The sequence below is a fragment of the Anabas testudineus genome, chromosome 16 (assembly GCF_900324465.2).
Source record: "Anabas testudineus chromosome 16, fAnaTes1.2, whole genome shotgun sequence".
In the NCBI taxonomy this organism is placed as follows: Eukaryota; Metazoa; Chordata; class Actinopteri; order Anabantiformes; family Anabantidae; genus Anabas; species Anabas testudineus.
In genome coordinates, this window is record NC_046625.1 from 10007639 (window position 1) to 10034050 (window position 26412).

The window sequence follows — 26412 nt, forward strand, 5'->3', positions numbered from 1 at the left end:
ATTGTGTAAAGCTTAAAACAAAAAAACAAGTAAGTTCAGATCAGAAAGTGTAAAGTTGGTTAAGTTTAATCCTGCAGAGTAGTGTGGCTCAACTACTGACTGTCAAAGAAGCTCAGCTGGAGTTGTTGAGGTTCCCACTATTGTGGCAAAGGTCAGTTTCAACACGGTTTTTGTGACAGCACAGACCTTAATGATGCCACATTGGTTCAGCCTTGAAAGTGAGCCTCTTTTCTTCCTGCATCTTTTTTTTTCTCCCCCCCCCCCCTGCAACTAAGATGAAGCAAAACCTGTGGTAAAGAAAAACTGTTCAGTCAAGTCTTGTTTTGGCGCTAATTAGTCCAATTAGCCTTCCCCATCTCACACAGTTTTACACAAAGACGAGCAGCGGCTCTGCTCAGCTTAACTGGTCCTGCAGTTTGATGTGTTGTAGCGCTGGGAAGCTGCAGAAGCCTCTAGTTACAGACACAGGCCACTTTCAATAGTTTCAGGGCATCCTTTCTTTCACAGGATAAAACTGCACCCTCCCATGTCTTTTGAAATATTCTCTGCGTGTCCCTTCAGCAAGATTTCAGCACAGAAACATGGTTTCGTGCAGTGAGTCAGACGCCGGTGTGGAGGTAAAATTCCCACAGCTGTAATTTCATGATTAGCAATGCTGAAGGGCATGTTCCATATTGGTCGCCTGTACTGTGTGATAACAGATTGCATGAAGAGGTGTAAATGGACCAGTTTGCTACAGTTGGACAGAGAACTACGAGTAAATTAGTGATTCTGAACATGAGAAGAATAATTAATCATTCCTCAACAGCCTCTTTAATCTCTACTCTTCAATTTCTTATGAATCAACCCACATCTTCTGTAATTTCTTTTACAAATTAGACTGTTTAAAGTACGTACAAGTGCTAAAATTATGTACATCAATATGCTGACATCCTACTGTTGTCACAGCATTGTTTCCACGTCCTAATGGCAGCGAGAACAACAACAGAAAACAGCATTTGAATATTTCAAATATTTCTTCCTTGGGGCAGAGCAGCAGTAATAATTCACTAGATTTCACAGCAGAAACGATTTCTGTAGCAGTTTCATGGGATACCCACATTGTGTCCCACAAAAATTTAGATCAAAACAAGCTTGTGGCCAATGCAGCATAAATCTCATTATCAACTTAACCCCTTGCGCTGCACGTCAAAGCTAAAAATCCAAACTAAATGCTTGGTGTTGATTTTACTCTATTTACTGTCCAGTAGTAGAAAAGTAACACTGCTCCTTTATTTCCACATTTTCAACATGGTTCAGGCAAAGTAGGGAGGCCACCTTAATCAGCATTAGTTTTTTGACACAGCTGTATTAATGTATTCATCAAGCATCAATGTACCACAAGGTCGGTGATTCAACTCCCGATTTCCCCAATTCCTAAAGCCTTAAATGCAGATGCCTACATTTACAGTTTTGGTTCACATGCACACTGCATCATTTTCAGCCAGACTTGCACATTGTGTTCGAAGAACAAAATGCTAATGTTGCTCAGTGTCTGCTGGATGAGTAAACGTACAACTGTTTGCAGAAACACCCATGTCAACCACTTCTAAATGTTTTCATGGCTGCTTTGATGGCCTTGGCCGCCCCTTGTGTATGTTATTGGTTCGACCAACAAATTTCCCTATATCGAGTTATATATTTTTCTTATATCTTTTATTGTTGAAAACCCACATTTTAAATACATCTTTAAATTCTGTTTTCTGTGTCTTACTGCTTGGTTGCTGACAGCTTCCAAATACCACCACCACCAGCACCACCAAAAGAAAAGTCAGTTATTGCAGGTTTATGTGACACTTTAATAGTATCCACATCATGTGAGACTGTGGATGAGGAGCCAGCAGATGTTCAGGTCCTCATACTACTTTTCTTCAATGGGGTCTCTTACAACAACATGGTTTACACAGTAAAGAGTTTATTTGATGGATTGTACATCACATGTATTTGTGAGTGTGGTACCAAATGCCTTTTCCCTGCTTCCGACTGTAAATGTGATTATACTGTTGGCTAACTGTCACACGGCTACAGTGGCTACTGAGAAATTACCATCCCTCTGCCTTCTCTCACGTGGTTTATAATTGCAGAACAAACCTCTCAGAGGAGTGCCACAGAAATCGAACCATAGCGACCTTCTGCTAGTGATCAAAGCTTGTCTCAACCAGCCCTCCGAACGCCCCAACCCAAGCCAGACCCCAGAGACGAAACAAGAGAGCAAGGAAAAGAGAGGGAGAGAAGGAGGGAGGGACAGAATCCACACAAACCATCTCACGTCTCACTAAGAGCTACCTGCTTTACATATGAAACACACCTTTCTCCCTTTAATTCCCATGAAATCATGCAGGAAGCATTTATTGCAAGGAAGGATGAGGAGGAAGTGATGTGGAACAGCTAGAGGGGCCATTACAGAGAATCCTTCATTACACCTTGGTCACAGCTTTGGAGTAATAGACCGTACTCATAGACATTTGCCCTACATTCAAACAACACAAGGGGCTGCGTTGGTGGGGGGTGTCTTGATTCATGTAGTGGTGAGACGATATAATATGATCCGTGAAGTCCAGCAGGAAGAATGGATTTATGTGTTAAAAGCTTTTTAGACACCAGAACGCAGCACATTGGTTTTTCAAACTGACAGACAGCAACTATCTTTGCTTGTGATGAGAAATACTGTGTTTGCGTTACGTAGTCACACAGCAGGAATGTGTCCTTGCTGGGTAACGCAGCATCAGCCAGATGATGCCACACTGTATCGCTGAAAACCGTGAACCACAGCCAAAATTTTTCATACGGCACCACCACGCTGAATCTGAAAAGTCAGTCTGAATTCAACTTCTGTGCTGCCCACATGTGCCCAACTTGAAAATGAAAACGACCAACCAGATGTTGAGTACTTGCAGAAAAGAAGTCAAAAAGGAGGAAGTTAAAGCAATGCTGATTCTTTTTTCTCAGCTTCAGTTTTGTTTCTCAACGCAAAAAACTGCACGTACAAGTGATATTAGCTGACAACAATGGGCCACCTCCACATCACCAACAACATGATATCATCTAGCAAAGTGTTACCATCAGCCAATCACATACATGTAAGCGTTCATTTCTTCGTAGCACGGACGATGGATTTCTGCTGTTTACCTCAAGATTACAGCAACGAAAAGATGAAACAGTTGCTAGCAGATAAGCAAATAACTTTGCAGAGTTTCCCACTAGCGCACTGTGCTGTGATTTGGCTTCTAATAAGCTAAATCTGTCCCTGCAACTGGACTTCCCAAATCACATTTCATTCACGTTAATTTTTCACTTGCAAATAGCGAAAACAAGTCCAAAAAGAAATGCTGCACCACAAGTGCTTCGGGACACCAGGGGAAGTGATGAAATCAAATGAAATGCAGCAGCAATGTTTGTTGCATGTGTTTTCCATATTTATACAACAGGTATTTATGGATGTGGAGCACATTTCTCTTAATATTTGTGCTTTCCCTCTGCATGCTTTGTCCTCGGAGGCCACTGGTTTCATCCATTGAAGACTCTGAAGTCGTCATCTTGCATTACAGAGCAACACGAGCTGTTTGGCAAGACATCAGAGAGGAGAAACATCCTGACTCATCCATCAAAATTCGTCTGGATCCATTAAGCCAAGCATCTCCATTTATTAGGCGATGGGGTTTGTAGTGGGAGCACTTCGTGGGAATATTGACAAACGGACAAAGAAATCATGGATCGGAAAAAATACAGAAAAAGGCAGCGAACGATGAGAAACTGCTACAACATTCAGTAGTGTCACTTTTAGCATTGTGATCCTGTGGATAGTGATGTGGATCTGTTTGTGTGACTGTCCACTACTTTGGTCCAGACTGAAATTGCTCCACAACCATTGGATGAATGGCCTTGAAATTCTGCTCAGACACTGCTGAGTGACTGGCACCGACCACTGGATGAATTGTCGTGAGATTTTGCACAAACATTCACAATCTAATGGCTTTTCCTTCAGTGGTTTCCTTCACGTCAGGTTCACTGTTTGTGGTGCAGTAACAGCCATTGAATTGTTTGCTTTGACACTGATTTCAGTAACGGTATCACTTCACATTGCCCCCATGCTCCTCTTTAATTAAACAATAAAGAACAACAACATCACTTTTCCCAAATTAAAGTGACAAAGTGCTGTACCCCTGAGGTACCCAGTATTTACAAAAATAATTAAGCACTGTATAATTTATACTTTTAAAGTGTACAGTTGTTGCTCCCTAGTTCCCAATAGTTGTTTTTTTTTCTTCCACTGTACCTCCATTTGTTCTCTCAATTCCCCGCGTGTGTTTCCTCCCACAGTCGGAAGACGTGCTGCTTAGGTTAATTGCTGACTCCAAATTGCCTGGAGGTGTGAATGTGAGAGCAAACGGCTGTCTGTCTATGTGTGTGTCAGACATGTGATAGACTCACGACCCCACACCAGTGTCAGCTGGAACTGGGATCAGTGCCCAATGCATGTTGAGTTTGAGCAGGTACAGCTAACAGATGAGTGGATGGATAATAATAAATTGTACTGATTTGATGTATAGTTGAGAATAAAATTGCTTTTTTATTCCTTTACCTAATAATTTGCTGGCTGCAGATTATAGTTATCCAGCATTTTCTTCCACATTAAAGGTTCTTTCATGGATACATAAATAGCATATTGGTATAAATTCATATTTAGACATAAAAACTAGACATAACTTAAGACAATGTGTTGTGAAAATTAGAAGTGGTTAGTAATTCTTTCTTCAATCAATTTGTTAATCCTTTCAACATCATCACAGCAAAGAGCTGCTTTTGCACAAGTACAGAAGAACCAGAAATGAACCACATAGAAAATCTATTAAGACTTTAATTTTCTCAATGCTTTAAAATACATTTTGGACAAGGGTTCATGCTTTTTGCATGAATAAGTTACATAATAAATAAAAGCAAACAAAATGAATTTTGTCTCACATTTCATAATAAGGCATTTTATAGCAGCACAAGTGGCCAACAGAGACTCACTTACCTGAAACACCCCAGTTTTACCAGCTTCAGGTCTAGATTACATAAGTTTCAAAACCAGAAGGATTCAGCTTGGGTTTGATAAAACCTGTGAAGCTGTCTCAGATGTATTTGAGGACACTCTGCACCAGTGTTTGGAAATTAAATAACAATCAAGGAATACTCTGGTGTAGGCCCTAAAGCAACATAAAGCAGTAACAGGAGGTAGCATCTTACTCTCCTGTCTTTTTTTTTTTTTTCATGCAGCTGGCAACATCTATTGATCCCTATGATTATCATAGTGATGCATTCACATTAAACTGCATTTTGCATGGTCTCTGTAGTGAAACAATTGCTTCAACATAAAGCTATAATATTGTGCAGAGGGTTTGCTGAAGCTCTGATATTGTCTAATAATTCACCACAGCTGTCCTGCTGAGTAAGACAGCGGTTTATCACCAGAACAAAAAACAAGCTGGCAGCAAACCTCACAAACATGACATGTACTGTAGTTTGACCCGCTGGTTTCCGTGACCCTCTGTGACCACAAAACAGTTTGCATTCCACACTTTACTTTACCCTTAGCTCAGTATCTTGGAGACTGAGCTGAGGACATAACATTCTGTTTTTTTTTTGTTTTGTTTTGTTTTGCAAAATAAAGTGGTCTTACTGAAGGGCTTCCAGTTAGTTATCAAATTATACGATGTTCCCTATATGAATGAGCCATTTGAAGTTAGCCAGAATGATTGATGGGGCAAGCAGCCAATTAAAGGCAGAACATAATTTCACGTCAATGGGATCTTGTGCCTAAATTACATTTATTTGATACAGCAGAGGTTAATGGCAGCTAACCTCTGTCAGATTTGTTTTCATTAATGGCATTATGTTAAGAGGGGATGAGAATGGACATAGCTGACTTACTGACTACTGAAGTACTTTAGTACAGCATTGTGCAAACAAATAATATACCCATTTCTGCATGACCTCTGGTGTTCTACAAAGCAGTTTCTCTTCAGAGAAATGGTCATTTTCCATGTTGAACTGTACAGCAAAGATTTAATAATGCGTATTAATACATTTGGGGAATAATTTACACTAAGTGAACAGGTGTGGCTGCGGTGTTGTGTTATAAATTGTGCTAATTCTGGCTTTGCAACTAGCAGGGTAAGTAACGAGCTGCAAGCCAGGCACAGTTGGGGGTTAATCAGGGAACAAAATGACCACCTGTTTTTGTAAAGTGATGAGGAAACTCTCACTTGTCTATTTTTGGGGAGGTTGCCTGATTGCTCTCTTGGAGAACGGTGACTTGAACAAGGTAATGTGGTTGTTCTGATGATTACACTGGATAACTACACTGGAGCTAGTGCCCGCTGGCAATGGGACTACAATGAAATGTCTGGTCTGCAATGTGGACACAGAAATGTGTCTCCCACACATATTTGTTCACAGATCAACCTTTACACACACGAACAGGAACAAATACTTACAAGTGCATTTGGTATTAATGCTGTTAAATGTATAAATATACAAACAGAAGCAGCCTTGTGTGCACAGACACACATAGTCATACATATTAAACCTACACACGTGCGCTTGCATATTCACACACACACACACATACACACACTCACTGCTTGTTTGTAGCTTCTGCCAGCTTTCTCCCTCTGCATGCCGACTGTGTGTCTGGCACCAGGGTTAAGGTCTGGAGCCACACACAAGCTGTGTGCTCTGTCTGGCTTTTACACACTCTAAATGGGCTTTATGAATGGCTAGGACTCAATGACTGAGTCAACACCAGGGGCCACACTCAACCCAGACTGACAACAGGTTCTGTAGATAAGTCAGAATCATCATTCTAGCAGTGCAGCCTGGAAACATGTATAAATTAATATGACACCAGGTTTTCCTTTGTTTTGCACTGTAAACACTGTGCTGTGGAGCGTGTCAACTCACAGATGTGTTGTTTGTTTGCCATATCTGGCTGAGCCCAACCTTTTAAACAGAGCTCTGTTGTGTCTGTTGTGTGCATAGGGTGCATGTGTGTGCATGCATTTCTGCTATCGTTGCCCCATCAAAGCTATGTTTGATCTGATCACTGCGATGAATCCAGCTCCCGACATTGCGTGGAGCAAGTGATTCTGACAGTGTGTCAGCAATGGATGGATGGAGGGCTCTATTCACAATCTCATGTCCTCAGTGGGATGCGCACAGTTTGCCCCGTTCATAACCATCAGAAAATACAACATTCACCTACTGTACATACAAAGAGATACAAACAGATATGTGCACACAGGTCCTCACCACTGCTCTATCATCAGATCCAACACGCGATTGACATTCAAGTCAGAATCCAGACTGAAGTCTGTCTCAACAAAGGGAGCTTTTGGTGGAGTAAGCGGGCGAAGGCCAGACGTCAGTGTTTCAAGCCAGTCAGCAGCATCAAATGTTGCCGGAGCCCGTCTTTTGCGTGACTTTCTAGTGGATGGCAGAGGGGAGGTACAGATTGGTGGTGGGGGAGGTGCTGGAACAACCTGACTGGAGTTTATTACAGCAGGAGATGGAGGAAGCTCCAGCAAGAGTGAAGAGCAAAGGGGTGAGGGCAAGAAACTGTCATCCTCACTGTGGTGCTGAGAGGCCTGGACCTGATCAGCTTGAGGAGCTGGAGAGGGGCCGGGGGCTGAGTGTGCAGGAGATTTATGATCAGAGACATTAACAGAGCCTAGAAGAGAGGTAGTGAAATGATTAGAGCCTGAAAGAAATAGGTTTAGGTTTAGCTTCATTAGTTATACTCACCAACACAGGTAATAGGCTCATCTAGAATGTCATCGATAGACTGCCGAGGGTCCATCTGTGGCCAGAAGTAAGCAAAAATACTCAGTTATGACTGTACAAAAGAAGCTCCTGGTATTCTCCTTCTGGTCGTCTATAGTCTCAAACCTGTGCTTTTTGGATAGCCTCTTGTAGCTCTTCTTCCAAACTGCGAACACTGGGCAAAGTCTGAGCAGGACTTGCTGTAATCTGCACTGGCAGCTCAAAATCCTGGCCAATCACATCACACATTTGGCAGCACAACACCTGATTAGAAAGCAGGAGTAAATTAGTTGACAGGTGGAGATGAGAGCAGACTCTGTACTGTACCCTTGAAAAGACTCTTTGCCATGCAGCTATACATGATATATGTGTATTGATTTGTATGTTTACCTGTGTAAACAAGACCTCTGTTTGTCCGTCTGTTTCTAGCTTCCCTCTAGAGCATCCTGGATCCTGTTGCAGGAAAGGATGAAGGGATCCTCCACAAGACTAAGAAATGGTGAAGATGTATTAATTAACAGTCACTGCAGTAAATTAGCAGTTCTCCAACACTTCCAAGCTTGCCTCCTCTCACCTCTGTGCCAGTGTTTGCAGAACGATCCCGGGGCCTCCTCCTTATCCTCTCCCTCATCTCCAGCTCCACACTCAGCTCTTGCTGCTGTTGCTGCTGCTGATCATTCTCTGATCTCCAGGGAGTCCCACACTGCAGGGGTGAGGAGGACGACATGGGCAGACTGGGGCTGGGAGTTCCTGAGGCGGTGCTGGCAGCTGTCAAGAAGACAGCGTTGGAAAGACCACCCTGTTTACCTGCCAAACTGACTGACGCAGCATTTGTGAAACCATTTGGGACGCCGTTCATAATTCCATTTGGAACGTCACTGAGAATCCCATTAGGAATTCCCCTGTCCTGGATGTAGAGTTGTTGGGTCGGGCTGCTGCTGGGTGAGTCTGGTCCAGAGATGGAGCTCGAGCCGGGGCTCTGGCTGGGTGGCAGCGAGGTGCAGGGCGTGAGGGGCTCCAGGCTGGGGCCCAACTGGCAGAGAGGAGCGGGGGTGAGGCAAGCATGTGGAAGCTGGAAGGGTCGGAGCCGCTGCAACAGGGCAGGCTTAGTGCCTGAGACAGGCAGACCACGTTTACGCAGCTGCTGCCGCAACTCTGACACCTGAGGACAGGAGAGAGACCAACAAAAGACATTTACAGCAGGGGTTTTTCTTCACTGTCATAACAGACAGTTTCTGCCTTTCACTGCTTTCGTGTTTTTCTTACTTTTAGATCATCAAGATTTGTCAGGAGGAGCTCTGGCTTGGACGTGGGGTTTGTGTCCACAGGGGTGTGGTTTGATGTGGCTGAAACAGGTTGAGGGTTTGGGGGCTTGGCTCCAGATGATTTCACAAGATCACTGTGGCCTTCACTGAGGGAAAAACACATGCATTAACTCATCCAAACCATCTGAGGACAAAATGTCTTGCTGCATAGTTCACTTTTTTCAATTGCACAGCATCATCAACAGCTAAACACATACGTGGGTACAACAGGGAACTGCTGTTGTGGTTGCAGTTGTTGCTGTTGCTGCTGTTGCTGCTGCTGGTTCTGGAGGATTTGCAGCTGGAGGAATACCTGCTGCTGCTTCAGGAGATGGGAATAGGCTGGGTCTAAAGACTGAGAAAGGGTAGGGCTCTTCTGTTTAGCTCCTCCCCCTGGAAATATAATATCGAGGGCTTAAGTCCAACAGCTTTTGTGTCATTAAGGGCACAAATTGACTAATGAAGCTAATGAAAAGAAATGTTTGAACAGTGAAATATCACCTCCAGTCCCAGACAATCCTCTCTGGTCTGGAGGAATGTACTGGTGATACTTGAGTTTCCTCATTTTGGGTTTTGGGTCCCGCGGTTTCCGCGGGCGGGGGAGGTGGTTGAAGTTAAGGGAAGAGGGCAGGGAGGTGGAGCAGGTGGGGCTGGGAGGCCGAGCTGTCTGTAAAGACACATATTGCCAATGTTTCCTAAAAGTGTAACAATAATTTCATGAATAGCACATAAAATATCACAGCGAAAATGTCAAGTGGTTTCACATCGTTTGATGGTATTTGCCCTATGTCAAGGTTGAATTCTTACATGAAATGTACAAATGGCTCACAAATGTCTGGATGACAGCGTGTGCTGGTTCTGACATACACTCATGCTGCCTGTGTGTGAATGTGTTAACCTACAGGGCAAATACTCAGCTCCCCCAGAAGTGCAAATTGACAGTAATGAATGCAGAGCAGCTTACAGCAGAGCATTGTGTTTGACTAAACAGAAGAGTGACCATCCTGTTAGGTTAAAGACCTCTACAATGCTCTTTTATCTCTTATGCTGTATGCCTGCTGTGAATACCACTGCAAGTACATTCAAAATCTAATGTTTAAATCTAATCTAAATGATGTTTTCCTGGATGAGAAAGTCCTATTACTACATGTTGATTCTTCCTTGCATTTGTAACATTATAATTTAATTTCAGGAGTAAATATTCAAAACAACAACAACAACAAAAAAAAAGATAAAGATAAAATAAAATTGAAATAAGCCAGAACTAAAACTAACAGAAAAGAGGTTTTATGTGACAGAGTAAGCATGAACCATCCCCACATTACCTTTGGCAGCAGAGGTGTGGTCTGAGAGGTCAGATACATCCCATTTGGTCTCCCTGTTGTTGCCATGGAGTTTGATTCAGACAGTGTTACACTCATAGGTTGTCTGATGCCCTCGGTTGCCGGGAGCAACGCCAAACCAGACTGAAGGCAGAATATCAGCTTATCAGAGTTGACATACAGAGATATTTATAAACTCAGCAGTCGGTTAATATTTGCTTTAATGTGTTTATCGGAGTTTAAAGGAGGGAATTCATTAAACATAAGTTGTAATCAAAACAAAATATCAGAGTTGCTCTCTCACCTGAGCATGACTGGGGCTGTCACTCAGTAGGTGGTCACCTGAGAGCCCCGGCAAAGAAGAAAAAGTCGGTGATTGGTGGACGCCATGTTGCTCGGTGGGCGAAGAGGAGGAGCAGGATGAGATGTCATCTTCGAAGACATCAGCCGAGAGGGGGAAAGACGCAGGACCTGAGGAAATGAAAGGAGAAAGGAGGTGAGGTTGGAAGAAGAGCAGGGGAAGCTCGACGGGAAAAAGAAAATGTGTGTGCCGGTCCATGTGGGTGCATGTTGACTCACAGCTGTCCAGGGGCAACGTGTGCTCGTGCTGTTGTTCCACAGGTCCAGGCAGACGCTGGAGGTCCTGTGCCTGGCATGCTTTCTTCTGCCTCTGGGCACTACTCACAGTCCTCTCTATGGGTGGGACAAGGAGGGAGGAAAGATGCAGATAAGTGGAGAGAAGGGGACAGATGGGAGATCAGCAGAGAGAGAGAGAAGGAGATTGGAGAGAGAGAAGCAACAGGATTTCAGAACATATGTGCTGTGAGCATGCACGACAGCGTTGCCATAGGCGATCAGTCCCAGTTCAAACCAACAGAGGCTTCAAAAAATAGTAAATACTCCTGCCAATAGGGAGACGTATTCCCTTGGATATGAACACACACATACACAATTACACAACATTTAAACACAAAGGGCTGTTTAGGAACTCAGAAAAGCCAGATATTAAAATATCACTCTGTTCAAATGAAGAGGAATGTTAGAGGAGGTCGAGGAGAGACAAACAGAGATGAGAGAGATGGCAGCAGCAGTAGAAAACGACTCTGATGTCTGGGTGGGCTGGTTCATCATGGGCTGTCAATTACTGATATGTTTTCAGGCTGCTTAAAATGCACAGCTACTGTGCACAACAAGGTCACACTTTTCTTTAACCGACAGCTGATGAAACACTCAGCCCATTGTCAGATTGGAGTGGGGGAGCAGCATGGAGCAAGGAGTGGGGGAGCAGCATGGACATGGTAAAATGCAGACAGAAAGAGGTGGGAACTGTGTGTTACTATGCGCTTTGCTGGGAGCATACAGGGTAAAGCACATGGAGGCAGAAACAGTACTGTAAGCAGAGCATCACCTTGTGCAGTTTCAGTGTTCACACCACTAGAGGGCAACTTCTGAGCGGCGCCATCATCAGTGAGACGCTGCATCAGGAAACAGCAGGTCAAACCAATAACCAGGGCTCAGAGATTACAGTGCAGTTCATTTAGAGAAAGATTTAATAAAACAGGGTTTATATGCCAACGTAAGTAACGTAAAACACATTTATACTGTTTCTCACCTTTTAAATAGTACTCGGAAACTGTTCTACAAAGATTGACTACGGGAGTACAAATGAGTTCTTTTTAAGGGAGGCGTATCCCATTTAGAGGTAAGAATACAGTAAAACATAAACACTATATCTACACTCATTTCTTTTATTCTTATGTACGTTTTATAATAACAGGTATATGCAAGTCATGCTGTTCTTTCAAATACACTATGATCAACAAACATGCGGCATGTCTGCAGTCTCCACCATGGCAGCTTGGCTCCCACTACATCAAAGTCAATATTTGATCTATAGTGTGAAAAAAGGAAGCTACTCACCGGAGCTTCACTCTGGTGTTTCTCTGCTTTTTGAGCAGGTGGATTGGTAGATTTCAGCCCTGAGGAGACAGAATGATCGTTATAAGACGAAATGATAATGCGGCATGTTTTTTCATCTAAACTCTCCTGTTGGTGTGGTGTGTATTTTAGAGAGTGCTATCCTAGTAGAGGAGCAACTCAGGTGAACCAGTGCATCAACAAAGCACTTTGAGCCTTCAACACATCTCTCCAAGTTACAGCATGGAGCATCTCAGGCACTCATTTGTGCTGGCAGCCATCAGGATGTGCAATCTCCTCCAGTCTCCGACAACTAGGAGGGAACTGAAGCCAGATGCACTGCCTGTCAACAAACTACCTGGAATTGTTTTTGTTTTTCTGAACTATGGACCACAGTGCATAACATCTACTGCATTATCTGTTATCACTTATGAGTGTATACTGTTAGTCTTTACTCACATGCATGCCAATTGGTTTGCTTCTACCTATGTTTATTGCAGTTCCAATGTAAAACTCCTGTATGTGTGCAGAGTTGCTAATAGGAACAAATTGCACATCTACAGGTCACGTATTGTTGATGTTTCTGTGTCTGTGACTTGATGTTCTTGGCAAAAACTTTTTATTTATTGTATTTTAACCCTGTTAAAGTTGTGCTGAACTATAATATAACATTAAATTACATGCTCAACTGAAACAGATGCTCGCACCCTCCGAGGTTGTAAAGTGCATAATTAAACACTAAATTTACACTCCAAAAGTGAAATCAATCGAAAGTAAAAGCTGGTCAATATAGTAAAGCCGGCTGCGACATTTGCTAATCAATAAGAGGCCATCTTTCAGAGAAAAGAGGTGACGTGAAGATTATTAATATGGAATCCAACCTGCAGTCATGTGTAGATGGATCAATCACAATGTTAATAATACACACAGACTAACCAGGATCTGCATTGATTTCACTCTGCCTTCGGTTCTGAATCCTCAGCTGCAGGACTGAAAGACAAGAACAGAGATTGAGCTGGCTGTGTTAAAAAATGATGAAATATTACAAGTTACACTGAGAGAACAGTAAGTTTGAGTTCTCTTTGAAGGACAAATTATCTGGGAGAAGAAATGACATTGACAGAGAAAGGTAAGAGTTGAGCAATACGCGGCGGCATGATGGCTGTTAAATGAAATTGCCTTGTAACTTATATTACCCCACGACTTTGCAGTGCTGTTAAATTATATACCTTCTCGCATGCCTGCAAACATCTACACACCACACGCATGCACACACACACACACACAGACACACACAGTAACTTTCAGTACACAGATGAACAGGTGAAGTAGGATATGATCCATTTCGGTGAGTTTTGAGACTTGAGGTCTCTGATGAAGGGAGGGGAGGACTGCACGAGGGGTCCAGTAACTATTTATCTCTCAGTATGTCTATTTCTGTTGGCCCCATCCCCCCCTTCAGCTGTCCGCTCTCTCCACAGGCCTCTCATACATCCCCTACTCCTCACGTCATCCTCATTTGTGCTGCTAACTATACTCTTCCTGCTTTCCTGCCAACTCAAAACAAAAGTTCAACATCTTAAAAATCTGGATTTTAAAGCACACTGTGCATAACATGGTGGCTCTCAAGCTGCTGCTTAGTCCTATTAACTAGCTAAACTAGACTAACTTATTATTAACAATAAGCACATTTTCTTATCTTTCATATAAATTGCACGTTAGAACAACACAACAAAATCACACTACTTATCATTTCTGAGCACCAGCATCAGTTTAATGCACTGGCACAGTAACAGCAGTGCACATACATGATTTCAAACTGTTAAAGCTAAACATGTTTTTCCAGCAGGTGTTTTTGCACCTAGGGGACTGTCTCTGTGTCATTTCCTTGCCTGTCTGTTTTACCAGCCGCTTACGACAGCTGCCTGAGAACGCAACAGCAGTCGCTGCAACTTGTGGGAAAAAATGCATTATTCATTTATGGGAAGATTGTTTGTTGTATTCACTGCAGTAATATATTAATATTATTATTATTAGGATTTGTACAATTCAATAATATCACATAGAATTCATTTCAGATCTAAACAGACTTTCAGCCTCTGTGAATAAATCAGTTCAGATCATTATTTGAATAGAGTGTGATTAAATACAACTATAAATCCGTTTTTATTTCTGGTGTAAACTTTTTAGACTTAAGTAATGTAAGCAACAAAGCCCTCAAACTAATCTGTTAACTATCTACTGTACTTTTACGGTGTTATAGATCACAATTGTCACTACATTTGTTGGAGTTTTGTAACTCTGAAGTCCACTATTACTATAGTCTCTGTTTACTTAAAGGCCCCAATAATACTAAAACATCTCCATCATCTTCCTACATAAGCAACGGGATCCTGCAAAAACATTCTTATTTTCTAAAGTGTGGTGTAGTAAAGATGCTGAAGACATACATATTTAATCTTTTTTTGATTATAGAGATTTGAAGCACCTTTTTCAGGAGCTTTAGGTAAATAGGAGTTCATTTGTAATGAGTAATGGCCCACTGTGTGTTTTACTGTGTGAATTAACAAACCAAACCATGTTGTTACACAGTAACATGCAGAGATCATTAGCTTTATCCTCAGCTGTCTTCATATCTATTCAGGACATCTCTGTCTATGGGTAGCAATCACAAAATCCATTCACCATGATCAATACGGTCACTCTATTGATCACATGATGGATAAGCCAATAACCTTCTGCATACTGATGCTCAAGTTGCCATTTAAGCCTGGAGTGTAAAGCCACTGTTAGAAAAATGAATCTTTCCCCCTGTGAACTGGCGTGACTCCAGTATCCTTACCTGAGCGGAACTTGTTCCGGATAAGGAGCGACCTCTCCGAGGCCAGCAGTGTCATGGTGGGGTTGGGGGGGTTGTAGCGGGAGTGGAGCAGAGAGAAAGAGGAAATTTCTGGTGTCACTCCACCAGGAGGAATGGACTCCTCTCCTTCTGTCTCTTACTGTGGGGATCGCAGGGGAGCAAAAGGGACAGATGCTTGTTAATCCACTGATCAACACAAACTGATATTGATAGAAGCACACAACACACAGTGGAGAGAATCTGAGGGGGGAAAGTCTCTCAAACCTACATGCAGACTGAACACTGTGGTGAGCTGATCTGGCAACAGCAGGCCTCCCTATAGACAGCCTGTCATAATCACACAGAGTCACATAGGCCCACCCGCAGAGCCAGAACTAACGACACAGAGAATTAACCAGACGAGACGAAGCAAGGAGCCAGAAGAACACGAGGAAGAGGAGACGCAAGCTTGCATGTGTGACGGAGGTAGGAGGCTCGGACGATACTCAGACGTCAGAGTTGGAGGATACGGACTGTGACAGACCTACGTGAACTTGCAACACCTACAGCATCGCACCACACGTGCTGAACTGCGGCAGCGGGACCACAAATGTGTCATTCACTGGGAAGAAGAGGAGCTGCCTCTCAAATAGACAGAGCTGGGAATCTACATAAGCTGCATTAGTGCACACACACACAACCTATTAGCAATATTGATTTGAACTGGCCAGCTTCAGAGCACCCAGAGGAAGCCTGCTTGAAGGGAATAGATAAACACACACATACAAAACCACACACACTTGCTTTGGAATGGCTGATGCTATGCATACTAAATCACCATAGTGCGCCCTGTATTCCCAATCCCATAAATGCACACACCTCACTTGTTTACAATGAGAGGAGGCCAAGAGAAGGCCACTCAGTCATTAATGCAATCAAATAACAAGCAATTGATTGAGATTTCTTGTCTGGAGCAGGCATTGTCTCACAGTGGGCACAAGAAAGCACAGAAAACACTGAGAGAATAAAAGCAAGAGAATGAAAGAGAATACTTACAGGAAAAGAGATAATTGAGTCCCTCAAGGGAAGTTGGAGTGGATTTAAGATTAAATTGAGAGAGGTGCGAGATGGAGGAAGCAAAAGGAAAGAAAGAACTTCGTAGTGTGTTTAATGGCGATTTCTTTCTTTCATGTTCTTTTTTCTTTTTTTTTCCACTCCTCCAAGTTTCTTAGATTTCTCTTCCTAAAGGTGAAACACAGGGAGAAGAAGGATCTGTGGCTCCTTACTATTGTGACTCACCCTCTCCACCTCTGCCTCGTTCTCTCTGCCCCTCGCCCCGTCCGCCCCAAAGCATCCTGGATCCTTGGTGCCAACTGTGAGTGACTGTCAAACTTTCCCCCTCCCCCTCCATGGTCTCATCTCCCCTCTCCCCTCCCCTATAGCAGCTATTCACTCACCCCTGACATCTGCTGACTGACTGATTGAGGGCCAGATTCAAACAATAAGCACTTTAGCATTTGTCTGTACATGACTTTGTGAAAAGGTAGATTCACCGATGAGGCTAATGGAGTTCCTTAATGTTAGCAGCTGAATTGAACCATGATATGGTGCATGGAAAAGTGAAAGCAGAGTAGAGTAGAGCAAAGAGGAGGTTTTTAGCAAGGTAACGAGAAAAGCCCGGGAGTGTTTTGGACTCACATCAAATCATGTACTGAGGCAGGACTGCAGGCTCATATGCTACTGTCAAAATACCTTTGGGTCGCCCTCTTAAAGTGATTTAGCACAGTTAGCAACACATATGTGTGTGTATGCATGTGTGTGTCTGTGTGTTAGATACTGCAAAAAGTCACAGGTCAATGAGTCAGTGTCCGGCAACATATAGTGTAGAGCACGTATCGGTATTGGTGCCAAACATAATCACCTGAGTCTCACCTCACAGTTCAAACTCCCAAAACAACGTGGGTGAACATGTAGGAAACTGTCCGTGTGTGTGTGTGTGTGTGTGTGTGTGTGTGTGTGTGTGTGTGTGTGTGTGTGTGTGTGTGTGTGTGTGTGTGTGTGTGTGTGTGTGCCTTTGGGCTGCAGAGGGGGGAAAAAGTGGGGGAAGTGAGGTCGTAGCTGGAGCACCTGTTCCGTCGATTTGACAGACAGGCCGGTGTGTGCTGGTTCAGCAGGTCATACAGAGGGAGGGAGCAGGGGACACAGAGTGGGGAGGTAGAGAGGGTGAGACAGAAGAGACGGCTGAAATTTAGAGAGGGAGGGAGGGAGGGAGGGTGCAACACAGTGGGGAAGTCTTTACAATGAGGACAGGAAGAGAGCTGGAGCAGACAGGGAAACAGAGAAAAAAGGAGGTTGCTGCCATTTTATCTGATGTGGAAAGAAAGACTCTGACGTAGAGATCCACTAATCGGAGAATGCAGAGTAGAGATAGCGCTGCATGGTCCAATTACGGTTGCCATGGAACAAAACAGAACAACTAATGGAACACCGAATGAATGTGAATCTTAACTGAATAGCCTACATGGTTACAGACGGACGGGCTCTTTCAGGTGCCATTTGTGCAGTACGACGTGTTTTTCATTATTAAAGTCTAACCTTTGACAGCTTTTCCACTCATGCCCCCGTAAATGGACTTCACACACACATATTCAAACTCTGACTGCACTGACAGCACGGCACATTATTGTAGGAAAGGTGATGTAATTGTTTTTTCCTGTGGTTCCCCACACACAGCTCCACACTCTCCTCTACAGTCGGGTCTCCCTTTCTGATTAACACCTGTTACTCTCCTTCTTTTTCTCCCTCCCTCCCTGTCTCTCTCTCTCACTCACACACACACACACACAGATATCACAGTGTTAATCCTGCACTGTGTCTGGTGAGCGAGGAGTCCTGCAAGCTGTTAATCTTTTGTAAAATATCATATTTATCCGTGTATATCTGGCTTCACTCATCTATTCATATAGCACACAGGCTTAAATCATACTCCATCGTCATACTTTAAAATCAGACTGTCCATCATTAATCTTGGAAATAAAAATATGCCATGCATTTCATATTTGTGTCAAAACTGTCTTCTCTGCTGCTGTAGCTGCAGATTTCTAATGTAGATCCAGCTCTCCGTAGGCTCACTAGACTCTGCTTTTCAGTCTGATAAAAGTCCTTCGACCATTTGAGAGAGCTCATACACAGCAAGAGAGTGAGCCCGTCCATGCAGTGCATCGTAGGTGTAAGTGTGCCCCCACATGGCTCAAGTGTGCAATGACATCCATGCATGTGGGATCAAAAAAAAAAATCATCCATGGTTAGTTTAGCTTTCCATCATTTCGGCTCTCAGTGGCAATAACGGGACGTGTGTGATGCAACAGAGCAGATACACAACAAACATATCAAAGTGCTGAATCAATCAAAGGGAATAAAAAGCTGAAACATACCAGTGTAACACACTTCATTACATCTGCTGCCTCTCCCTGGCTGTTCATCACTGGATCTATTCTGGTCCTTCTCTCCACTCCTCCTCTAACTTTATCACTTCAATCACTTGGCGATGTGCCTTGTGCCACTCAGAAGGCCTGCTGCCCGTTCCACTTCACGCAGCACACACACACACACACACACACACACACACACACACACACACACACACAAATACAGAGGCAGATTTCAAGCACACACACTCCACAGATTTCTGTCCTCACTCTGTCTGTCATCCATCTGTCTGTCAGTCACTGCACTTTGAAGCTCTGCGCAATCTGGATAGATACCAACCCTGCAGCGGCACACATACATTCAATGTCCTATACACACACATCTCCAGCTGGGCTGCTGATCTTACACACTCAGCCGGTTTAATATTCATCATCATCATGCACTGAGGACCTTGTAGGCTCAGCAATGCAACAGCCCAGTGGTATCAATTAGGGCGCCAGAATCAGTTTTGTGTCAATTTATTCCTTTTTGTCCTGACAGAACAGCATTGATTTAATGGACGAAGCCTCAGAGTGACCTTAACAATATGTACGTAGCACTTAAATGAGCTCCTACAACAAAAAGATTAGGATCAGCTGTTAATTAAAGGACCTTCTTCTGTGGTACAGAAGAGGAAGGGCTTTCATCCAAGTGTGAGTGTGAAATTAAGAGCAATTTAATACTTACATTCCCTAGCATTGTATCAAATGAGCATATTATGTGGGCGGTATGGATAAAATCTCCTATTGAACTTTTATTACATGATATCAAAACACACCAGTGAGTCAGTGATTGAAAAAATAACCTTATCTCAAAGTTTGTTGGTGGCACTCCCTGGAGTCCATCTTTGCATCAGTTAATACACTTAACATGTTTGATTTACAGTAACATGCCATCTTATATACAGCTACTAGAAACAAGCTGAGAAAAACAACTGAAAGTGCTGATGTGGGGCTTTCAAACAGTGTCTCTGCATTCAGTCAGCAATAAAATGTATAGGCTGTCAATCAAAAAGGCACAAAGACGAGTTGGGGCAGCATCACTTCACATGTGATCACAAGCTGCTTTATTTCTTCTGTCTTTGTGTGTATATAAAACAGTATTTTAAAACATTGAATATCATATTATTATCACTGACAAAACACAGGGTATAGTCACCTGTATCCTTTGTAGTACTTCTTGGTTTCAAGCAGGTTTGTTTGCAACAATTAACCAAAAACAACAAAGGACTCTACCTGCAAATGAGAAAAACCGAGAACTTTATTCATCCTGGAGGAAGATCAACCTGAACAGAGGTTAGGTGATGCACAAACAATACTTAATATTATAATAATAGATAACAGAATATTAAAATAATAGATAACAGAAAACACAAGGTGCAGATGGAGGAGTGTGGTTGTAATGTAGCAATGTAATGTAATGCAGCTGGTCCAACCCAGCAAGCAGGAGAAGAAACACAGTTATTACTCAGCTTATCCAAGGTACACCTCGATGCACCTGATGGTGCTCCTGAGACTATCCAAGAAGGCATGGATGGGGTGATGATGCTTTTGAGAAATGTCATCTCTGTTATGACACTGTCACCAGAGAATGTGGTTCCACTGCATGCTCATGAACTTGAGAGAGGAAAAACAGAAGGTTAGAGGAAAGAAATGAGAGTAAATGCTATAATCATGTGAGCAGGTCTGCATGACCAACACTATAAAAACTAGTTTATTAACTCATCGAGGGTAAAGCTGATTCACCACTCATTCAGCACTTTAAAGTCTGACCTGACGCAAAGAGACTGGTGTACTGTGATTAAATTTTCTGTATTTTAAAATATACCTGCAGCAGTCTGGACCATTTGAAGACTTTTATTTATTGTATTCGGATATTTATAATTGGTCTTTCTGTGAATTACAGGTTAAAGATTCTGTTAGTCAGTAGGTAAAATAGTAAAAATCACACACACAATCGTTTCTTAGCAGCACATTTGCTGTTCTCACTCTCTGACCCACTATAAAGATGAGTTTAGGAAACTAAAATGCAATTAGAGCTAAGCTCAGACCTTTCAATATGCCAAAGCATCTATCTGCACACTGGTCAGTATAGAAACAGGGAATGGGATGGCCATGAGAATCCAGTCAGGCCATTTGGCCCTATAGTATTTAATAAGTTATCTTAAGCTTAGCTCTGTAAGGCCCTGTGGCTTAAATGGAGCAGAAAATTGAGAGAGTAAAAAAATAGTGGACTGTCTTACAAACTCAATTACTCTCTGGAGGCAGTCCAAGTGGTCAGTTTGCACACACAATATACAGAAATACAGTTTATCAGCTTTTTTCTCTCTCACTCTCCAAAGATCCATGAACTGTCTGTCTTTGGAGATTAATGCAGAAAAAAGAAGTCAACTGTAAAGATCAATTAGAGGGGACATATGGCTCCATGTACATAGCAAAGGAAAGTTATGAGAAGCCATTAAAGCACATCTTTAATCATTTTTATGAAATAGAAACCAATGTGGAAAAATAATGAAACAGAAATCGCTCAAAGGCTGAGATACGGATGTCAAAATTTAATTGAAATAAGTTAACATAATTCACATGAACAGAATCTGAATATAGTGTTTATGTTAGAATAACTCAAAAACATTTGGTCAAACTATTACATGATATGGATTAAATAGATGAAGTCAACAGCTGCAAAAAAAAAAAGAGGAAAAAGTAAGCATCTTCATCCACAATGTTAAAGTGAATATTGAGTTTGAATAAATCAAGTGCAAATGACTCACAGTGTCTCTGACGGTAAGAAAGATAGATTACATCTTTCACATAAGATAGTGCAGAAGTGCAGCTCTTACAAATAGTACTCTTTAAATATACACAATATAGAGCAGAGAATAATAGGAGCAAATAAGATACATCTTTCTTTTTTGAGCACTTGAGGGTTTTGTTGGATTGTGTGGGGGCATATTAGCAGTCTAATCAACATGTTGGACTTCTAAAAACCAGGATTTCAAGCATGAGCTTCTCCTTTTCTATATATATATATATATATATATATATATATATATATGCAACATTTCTTCATCCAGGAAAGCTTATTTATTCTAAATCATGTATGACTTTGAAGGCTGTATTTTTGGCCCATTAAATGGAATGGGAATAACATACATTCAAATAAATAAATTAGCATTAAAAACACACAAATAAATATTGCAAGTGCTCCCTTCTTTGATTGTTAACGAATGAGGAAAGTTTAGTGTCCGTTAGAAATGATCATCCCTTCACTCCGGAGTCACACTCCTCAAGTTTCCATTTCAGACTCTGAGTTATCCAAATTAGACACAGTGGAGCTGTACCACTCGGCACTCTCTTCTTCCTCCTGCACTCTGGATGCGCCACCGCCTCCGCCACCTCCTCTGTCTCTTCTCTCGTTCAGCATTTCCATGGCTACTTGGTGGTACGGGTGTTTGCGCTTTGTGTGTCGGCGGAGCGTGTTGCGCTCTGCGAAGCGCGTGTGGCAAAGTTGGCACTGGTATGGTTTCTCTCCGGTGTGGACCCTTTGGTGGCGCTGGAGCTCCCCAGCCTCCCTGAAGCGTTTGGTGCAGATCGGGCACACAAAGTTCCTCTGGCCTGTGTGGATGTGCTTGTGTCTCTGTTGAGAAAAACAGGAAACACTTTTATTAAAGCAGCTTTAGTGAATATTTGTATTGGCTACTTACATCACATATTTTATTTAGAAGTTGATAAAAAAAAAAAACAAGATGAAAATTTTTTATCAGGTGCCCTAAAGCTCAACTGCGAATCAGTGCTACAGTTGCTCTGTGTCTGCTGCATGTGTGAAAGGAAATCATCTGTTGACATGTTTGCATTTCATCTTAATTACTATACTATGTCAGAACTGTGTTCACAGTGGAGCTAAAACAATTAGTCAATTCATCACTTGCAGCCACAGCTTACAGCTGTTGTTTCCACAGTTGCAAAGTGGCAAAAAAATCAGTTAGTGTCACTGCACTAATAACTTGTGACATCTGTTCAAGTGACTTGTGTTATTACTTACACTGCTAATAAAATGAACATTATAATTAGCTTGCTCTGACCTGCAGATGGCTGGAGCGTTTGAAGGCTTTCCCACACTGCTGACAAACGTGAGGCTTCTTCTGAGAGTGAGTGATAGCATGGCGCTCCAGGTCAGAGAGGTAAAAGAAGACCCGCGGGCACAGCTGACAGTACAGCACCCTGCGGGAGCCCATTGTGTTGGGTGACCCCGCTGGGGAGAGAGGATCCAGCGGGCTGAGGGGGTCGAGTTTACCAGAGGGGAGTATGGATCCCATGGAAGGGGAAGGAGGAGCAGCTGTGTTGGAGAAGTAAAGATGGTCATCCAGAGGTAAATGTTCTGAGTGTAGGTCAGATGGGTCAAATTTGCACTCTGAGGCTGGTGACTGGGCTTCTGTGTCTGAGCTGGGCTGAGCTAAAGGGTCATAGGTCACAGGAGAGGATGCTCCCAAAGCTGATGGCTTGTTGTTTTGATTTGAGACTTCTTCGGCAGGTATGGCTTCAGTTCCTGGGTTTGAATCGGAAGAGTTGATCTGAGAATGAATGATGGCCACCTTGCTGTGATGGTCATTCTGGAGAGTAGGAGTGGATGAAGGGACAGCGAGAGATGTGAGAACAGAGCCAGAGTTGATATTATTCACTCCAGACAGGATGACAGGCGCGTTATTGGTGCTCAGTCTAATGATGGGGTGAGACAGCGTGGGCGGAGGTGATCCCAGTGTGCTGACCTGGCCGGAGGATAAAGGGAGGGAGACTGAGGCGGAGGCTGCAGTGATCTGAGACAACTGGCCAGTTGAGGGGTCAAGGACAGCAATTGGGGTGGAGGCAGAGGTGGACTCAGTAGATGAAGAGGGTACAGAGGAGAGGAGAAGAAACATGGGAGTGGAAGCACCAGGTGAGGTCTGAGTAACAGAGAGGGGAAGTGAGAGACCCACGGGAGCTGAGGAGAGCTGGGGAGAGGAAGAGGAGGACAGGAGCAGAATAGGAGTGTTCGAAGGATTTGTGAGGATCTGAATGGGCTGGCTGGGCACGGAAATCCCAGAGGAAGGTGACAGAACAGCATTAGCCTCCTGAACTGCTTTAACACTTGTCTCTGCAAGGTTTGGGGGATCTGAGTTCGTAATCAAAGACGTGAAGACTTCTGGAGCGTTAGTCTGATCAACACCTAGTGATGAAGAACCAGTAGCGAGAGCTGGAGGGGGGTAAAGATCTTCACAAGGTGCTTTTAGTGCATTATCTAAACTTTGGCTGAGATCAGAATCTGCTAACAGTGTTGACCCCTTTCCTTCGAACTCTGCTGAATTAGCCTGATCTGCCAGAGGCTCCTCTGATGTGGAAGCATCAACTTGCGGCACTTTGAGTCCATCTGGACTAAGGGTATATGGGATTCCCTGGTCATCTATGAGAAGCAGGTCTTCTGTGTCACAGTCTATAGAGGAGAGGGAGGTCAAGACGGAGGTAGAAAAGAAAGAAGGAGACAAACGGGAGTCTTCAAGTATGTCTGTGCCATCCAGACGCAGCCCTCCTTCTTCATCATCCTCTTCTACTATGTCTCTGTCTCCTTCCCCTTCATATTCATCCACCTCCATTATCAGCGAACTCTCCTCTCCAGCATCCTCCAGAAAGCGCCCACCCCTCCCTTCTCGACTGTCTCTTTTCTTGGGCAAACTCAGGTCCAGCGGTTCTGTCTGTTCTCCCATCCCTGCCTCATCAAACACATTAGAAGTCTTCAGGTCCATTTCTTGCAAAGGTAGCAGAATATTTTTTCCAGTTTCTCTCTCTGTGGTTTCCTCTTTAATCACACACTGGCTCAGGATTTTAACTGTGCTGGAGATAAAGGTATTTTCTGTCCCAACAGTGTGGATGTTTTTAGCATCAAAAACATCTTTCTGCTTGCACATCTTCTTCCTTCCCTGCACCTCATGGAATGATTCTGCTTTAACAGCTTCTTCAGTGCCTTGATGAGAAACCTCATCGATCGCTTCATTCTTAACAGCAGCTTTTTGGATTTTACTTTTGCTTTTTTCTGTGATCACTGATCCAGCTGAGACCAAAACAGGTCTCAACTGTGAGAGAGGAAAGTCTTTGGTCAGGCTGATGGCAGAGTTTGTGATTGGCCTCTTGCACCGTGAGGGAACGACAATTTTGATTCTGATTGGTTGGCTGCGCAGAACAGGCACTCCGGGCTTTACTGTAATTGGCTGCCTGAACCCACCAATCTTATTTGTTTCCTGAGAGGCTGACTTAGAAGTCCCGCCCTCCTCTGGCTTTTTCCCATTGATTGAAGAAACATCTTTCCTGATGGTCACTGCTGTTTTGACAGGGCATGGCTGGAGGTTACCTGGTACAGAATTGAGTGAGGTTTTGTCCTTTGAGTCCAAAAAAACATCTGTCACTGGCCCTGATACCTCTGTACACTGGCTGCCATTTTGGACATCCAGGCTGCCACTGGTCAGGACTGAAGCCAACTGAGAATCCATTTTGGGGCATACCTATTTATATTTCTGTAAAATAGGGATAAAATATAAATTACAAACGCAGCATTACAGAATTTGGATAATAATAAATACATTTCATGGTAATAAAAAAGAAATAAATAAAAAAACATTCTGGGGTTGGCTGGAAAACTAAATGTGGTGATAATTGGGGTCAAGTTCAGTGTAAAAATCCAATAATCATCATTGATTTTGTGATATTCCTAACAGCCTGTAGACGAAGCTGATTAGAAAAAACCTTTATTTCTCACTCCGCGCTGAGGAGCGAATCATAAGATCCCCCTTCAACATCTGACCGTCCTGTTAATTGTGTTGTTACCTTACATGATCCTAAATTATAGCTCAGCGAATTTCTTACCGAGGGCTCGACCGCAGCCGCCGATCATTCACAGAAACGCACCAGAGCACAGAAGGGTCCGAATGATGGGAGCTACCTAACATCCCCTCTCTCATCCCTCTACCGTCCACATGCAACAAAAATAATTAAACGTTTCATTTTAGGAGAGCAGCGGAACATTCTTTATATACACTTTGATTTGCAAATACTAGCCTGTTGTAAAGATCTAACTGGGAATAAACCGAGGAGCACTATCCGTGGAGGACGCCATTACGCACAGTCCTAGGTCCGAAACGCCAATATTTTCATGGTGCGTGTGCGTCTTGACAGTTCTCGGACCTGGGACAACGCCATCCAAACCGCGCCAGAGGGAGCAGAGAAACATGTCAATTCACAGACAGTAGCGGCGTCAAGCGGATCCTTCCTTTTGCTTTCCTCGGACCTACAGCCAGCCATTTTAGAGCCGAGGGTCCGAGACACCGAGAGCGCAACCCGGCAGCATTAGGACAAACTTTCCCGGCGCACTGTCATTTATTCCAGCCCTGCTGTGAAAGCCGGCGCAGGACGCGCCGGACACGCTTTCGATACATTTAAAACTGTATTTTAAACTATACTCCACCCATACACTCGCTGCATAGGGACTGGCTTACCCGAGCTGAGGATATTTCCGGAGGACCAAATATGACTGTGCAGTGTAAAGGGTGATGCTGCGAATGCTGAGGGAGGGAGGGGTCAAGGGGAGTTGCTATGGTGTCGCAGCCTACCGGGTCCGACCAGTAGCCATGTTCAGCCTATGAGTACGGTTGAACCTGCAGCCTGCAAAGAAAGGCACTGTGCGCCTGAGAGTCAGA

The 26412-nt window shown here is 43.3% G+C and overlaps 2 protein-coding genes across 3 annotated transcripts; both read right to left on the reverse strand.

Moving 5' to 3' along the window:
• Nucleotides 1-5669: 5669 nt before the first annotated feature.
• On the reverse strand, nt 5670-16519 carry si:dkeyp-69b9.3 (myocardin). Its single transcript, XM_026370396.1, has 16 exons — nt 16281-16519; nt 15228-15384; nt 13322-13375; nt 12389-12447; nt 11877-11943; nt 11048-11161; nt 10773-10939; nt 10472-10612; nt 9648-9813; nt 9365-9539; nt 9109-9253; nt 8417-9004; nt 8233-8331; nt 7969-8106; nt 7825-7879; nt 5670-7750 (listed from the first exon to the last, which is right to left on the reverse strand). Exons 2-16 carry the CDS (start codon nt 15280-15282, stop codon nt 7329-7331), a joined length of 2445 nt encoding a protein of 814 aa, XP_026226181.1. The 5' UTR covers nt 15283-15384; nt 16281-16519; the 3' UTR covers nt 5670-7328.
• Nucleotides 16520-21752: 5233 nt separating this feature from the next.
• LOC113169029 (mucin-17) lies at nt 21753-26265 on the reverse strand. 2 transcript variants are annotated; one of them, XM_026370156.1, is made up of 3 exons: nt 26212-26265; nt 22774-25233; nt 21753-22328 (listed from the first exon to the last, which is right to left on the reverse strand). In XM_026370156.1, the coding sequence occupies exons 2-3, from the start codon at nt 25207-25209 to the stop codon at nt 21978-21980; spliced, it is 2787 nt and encodes a 928-aa protein (XP_026225941.1). In that variant the 5' UTR covers nt 25210-25233; nt 26212-26265; the 3' UTR covers nt 21753-21977. The 2 variants fall into 2 exon arrangements, with proteins under 2 accessions (XP_026225941.1, XP_026225940.1); XM_026370155.1 differs by lacking the exon at nt 26212-26265 and adding an exon at nt 25583-26140.
• Between the last annotated feature and the right edge of the window lie 147 nt (nt 26266-26412).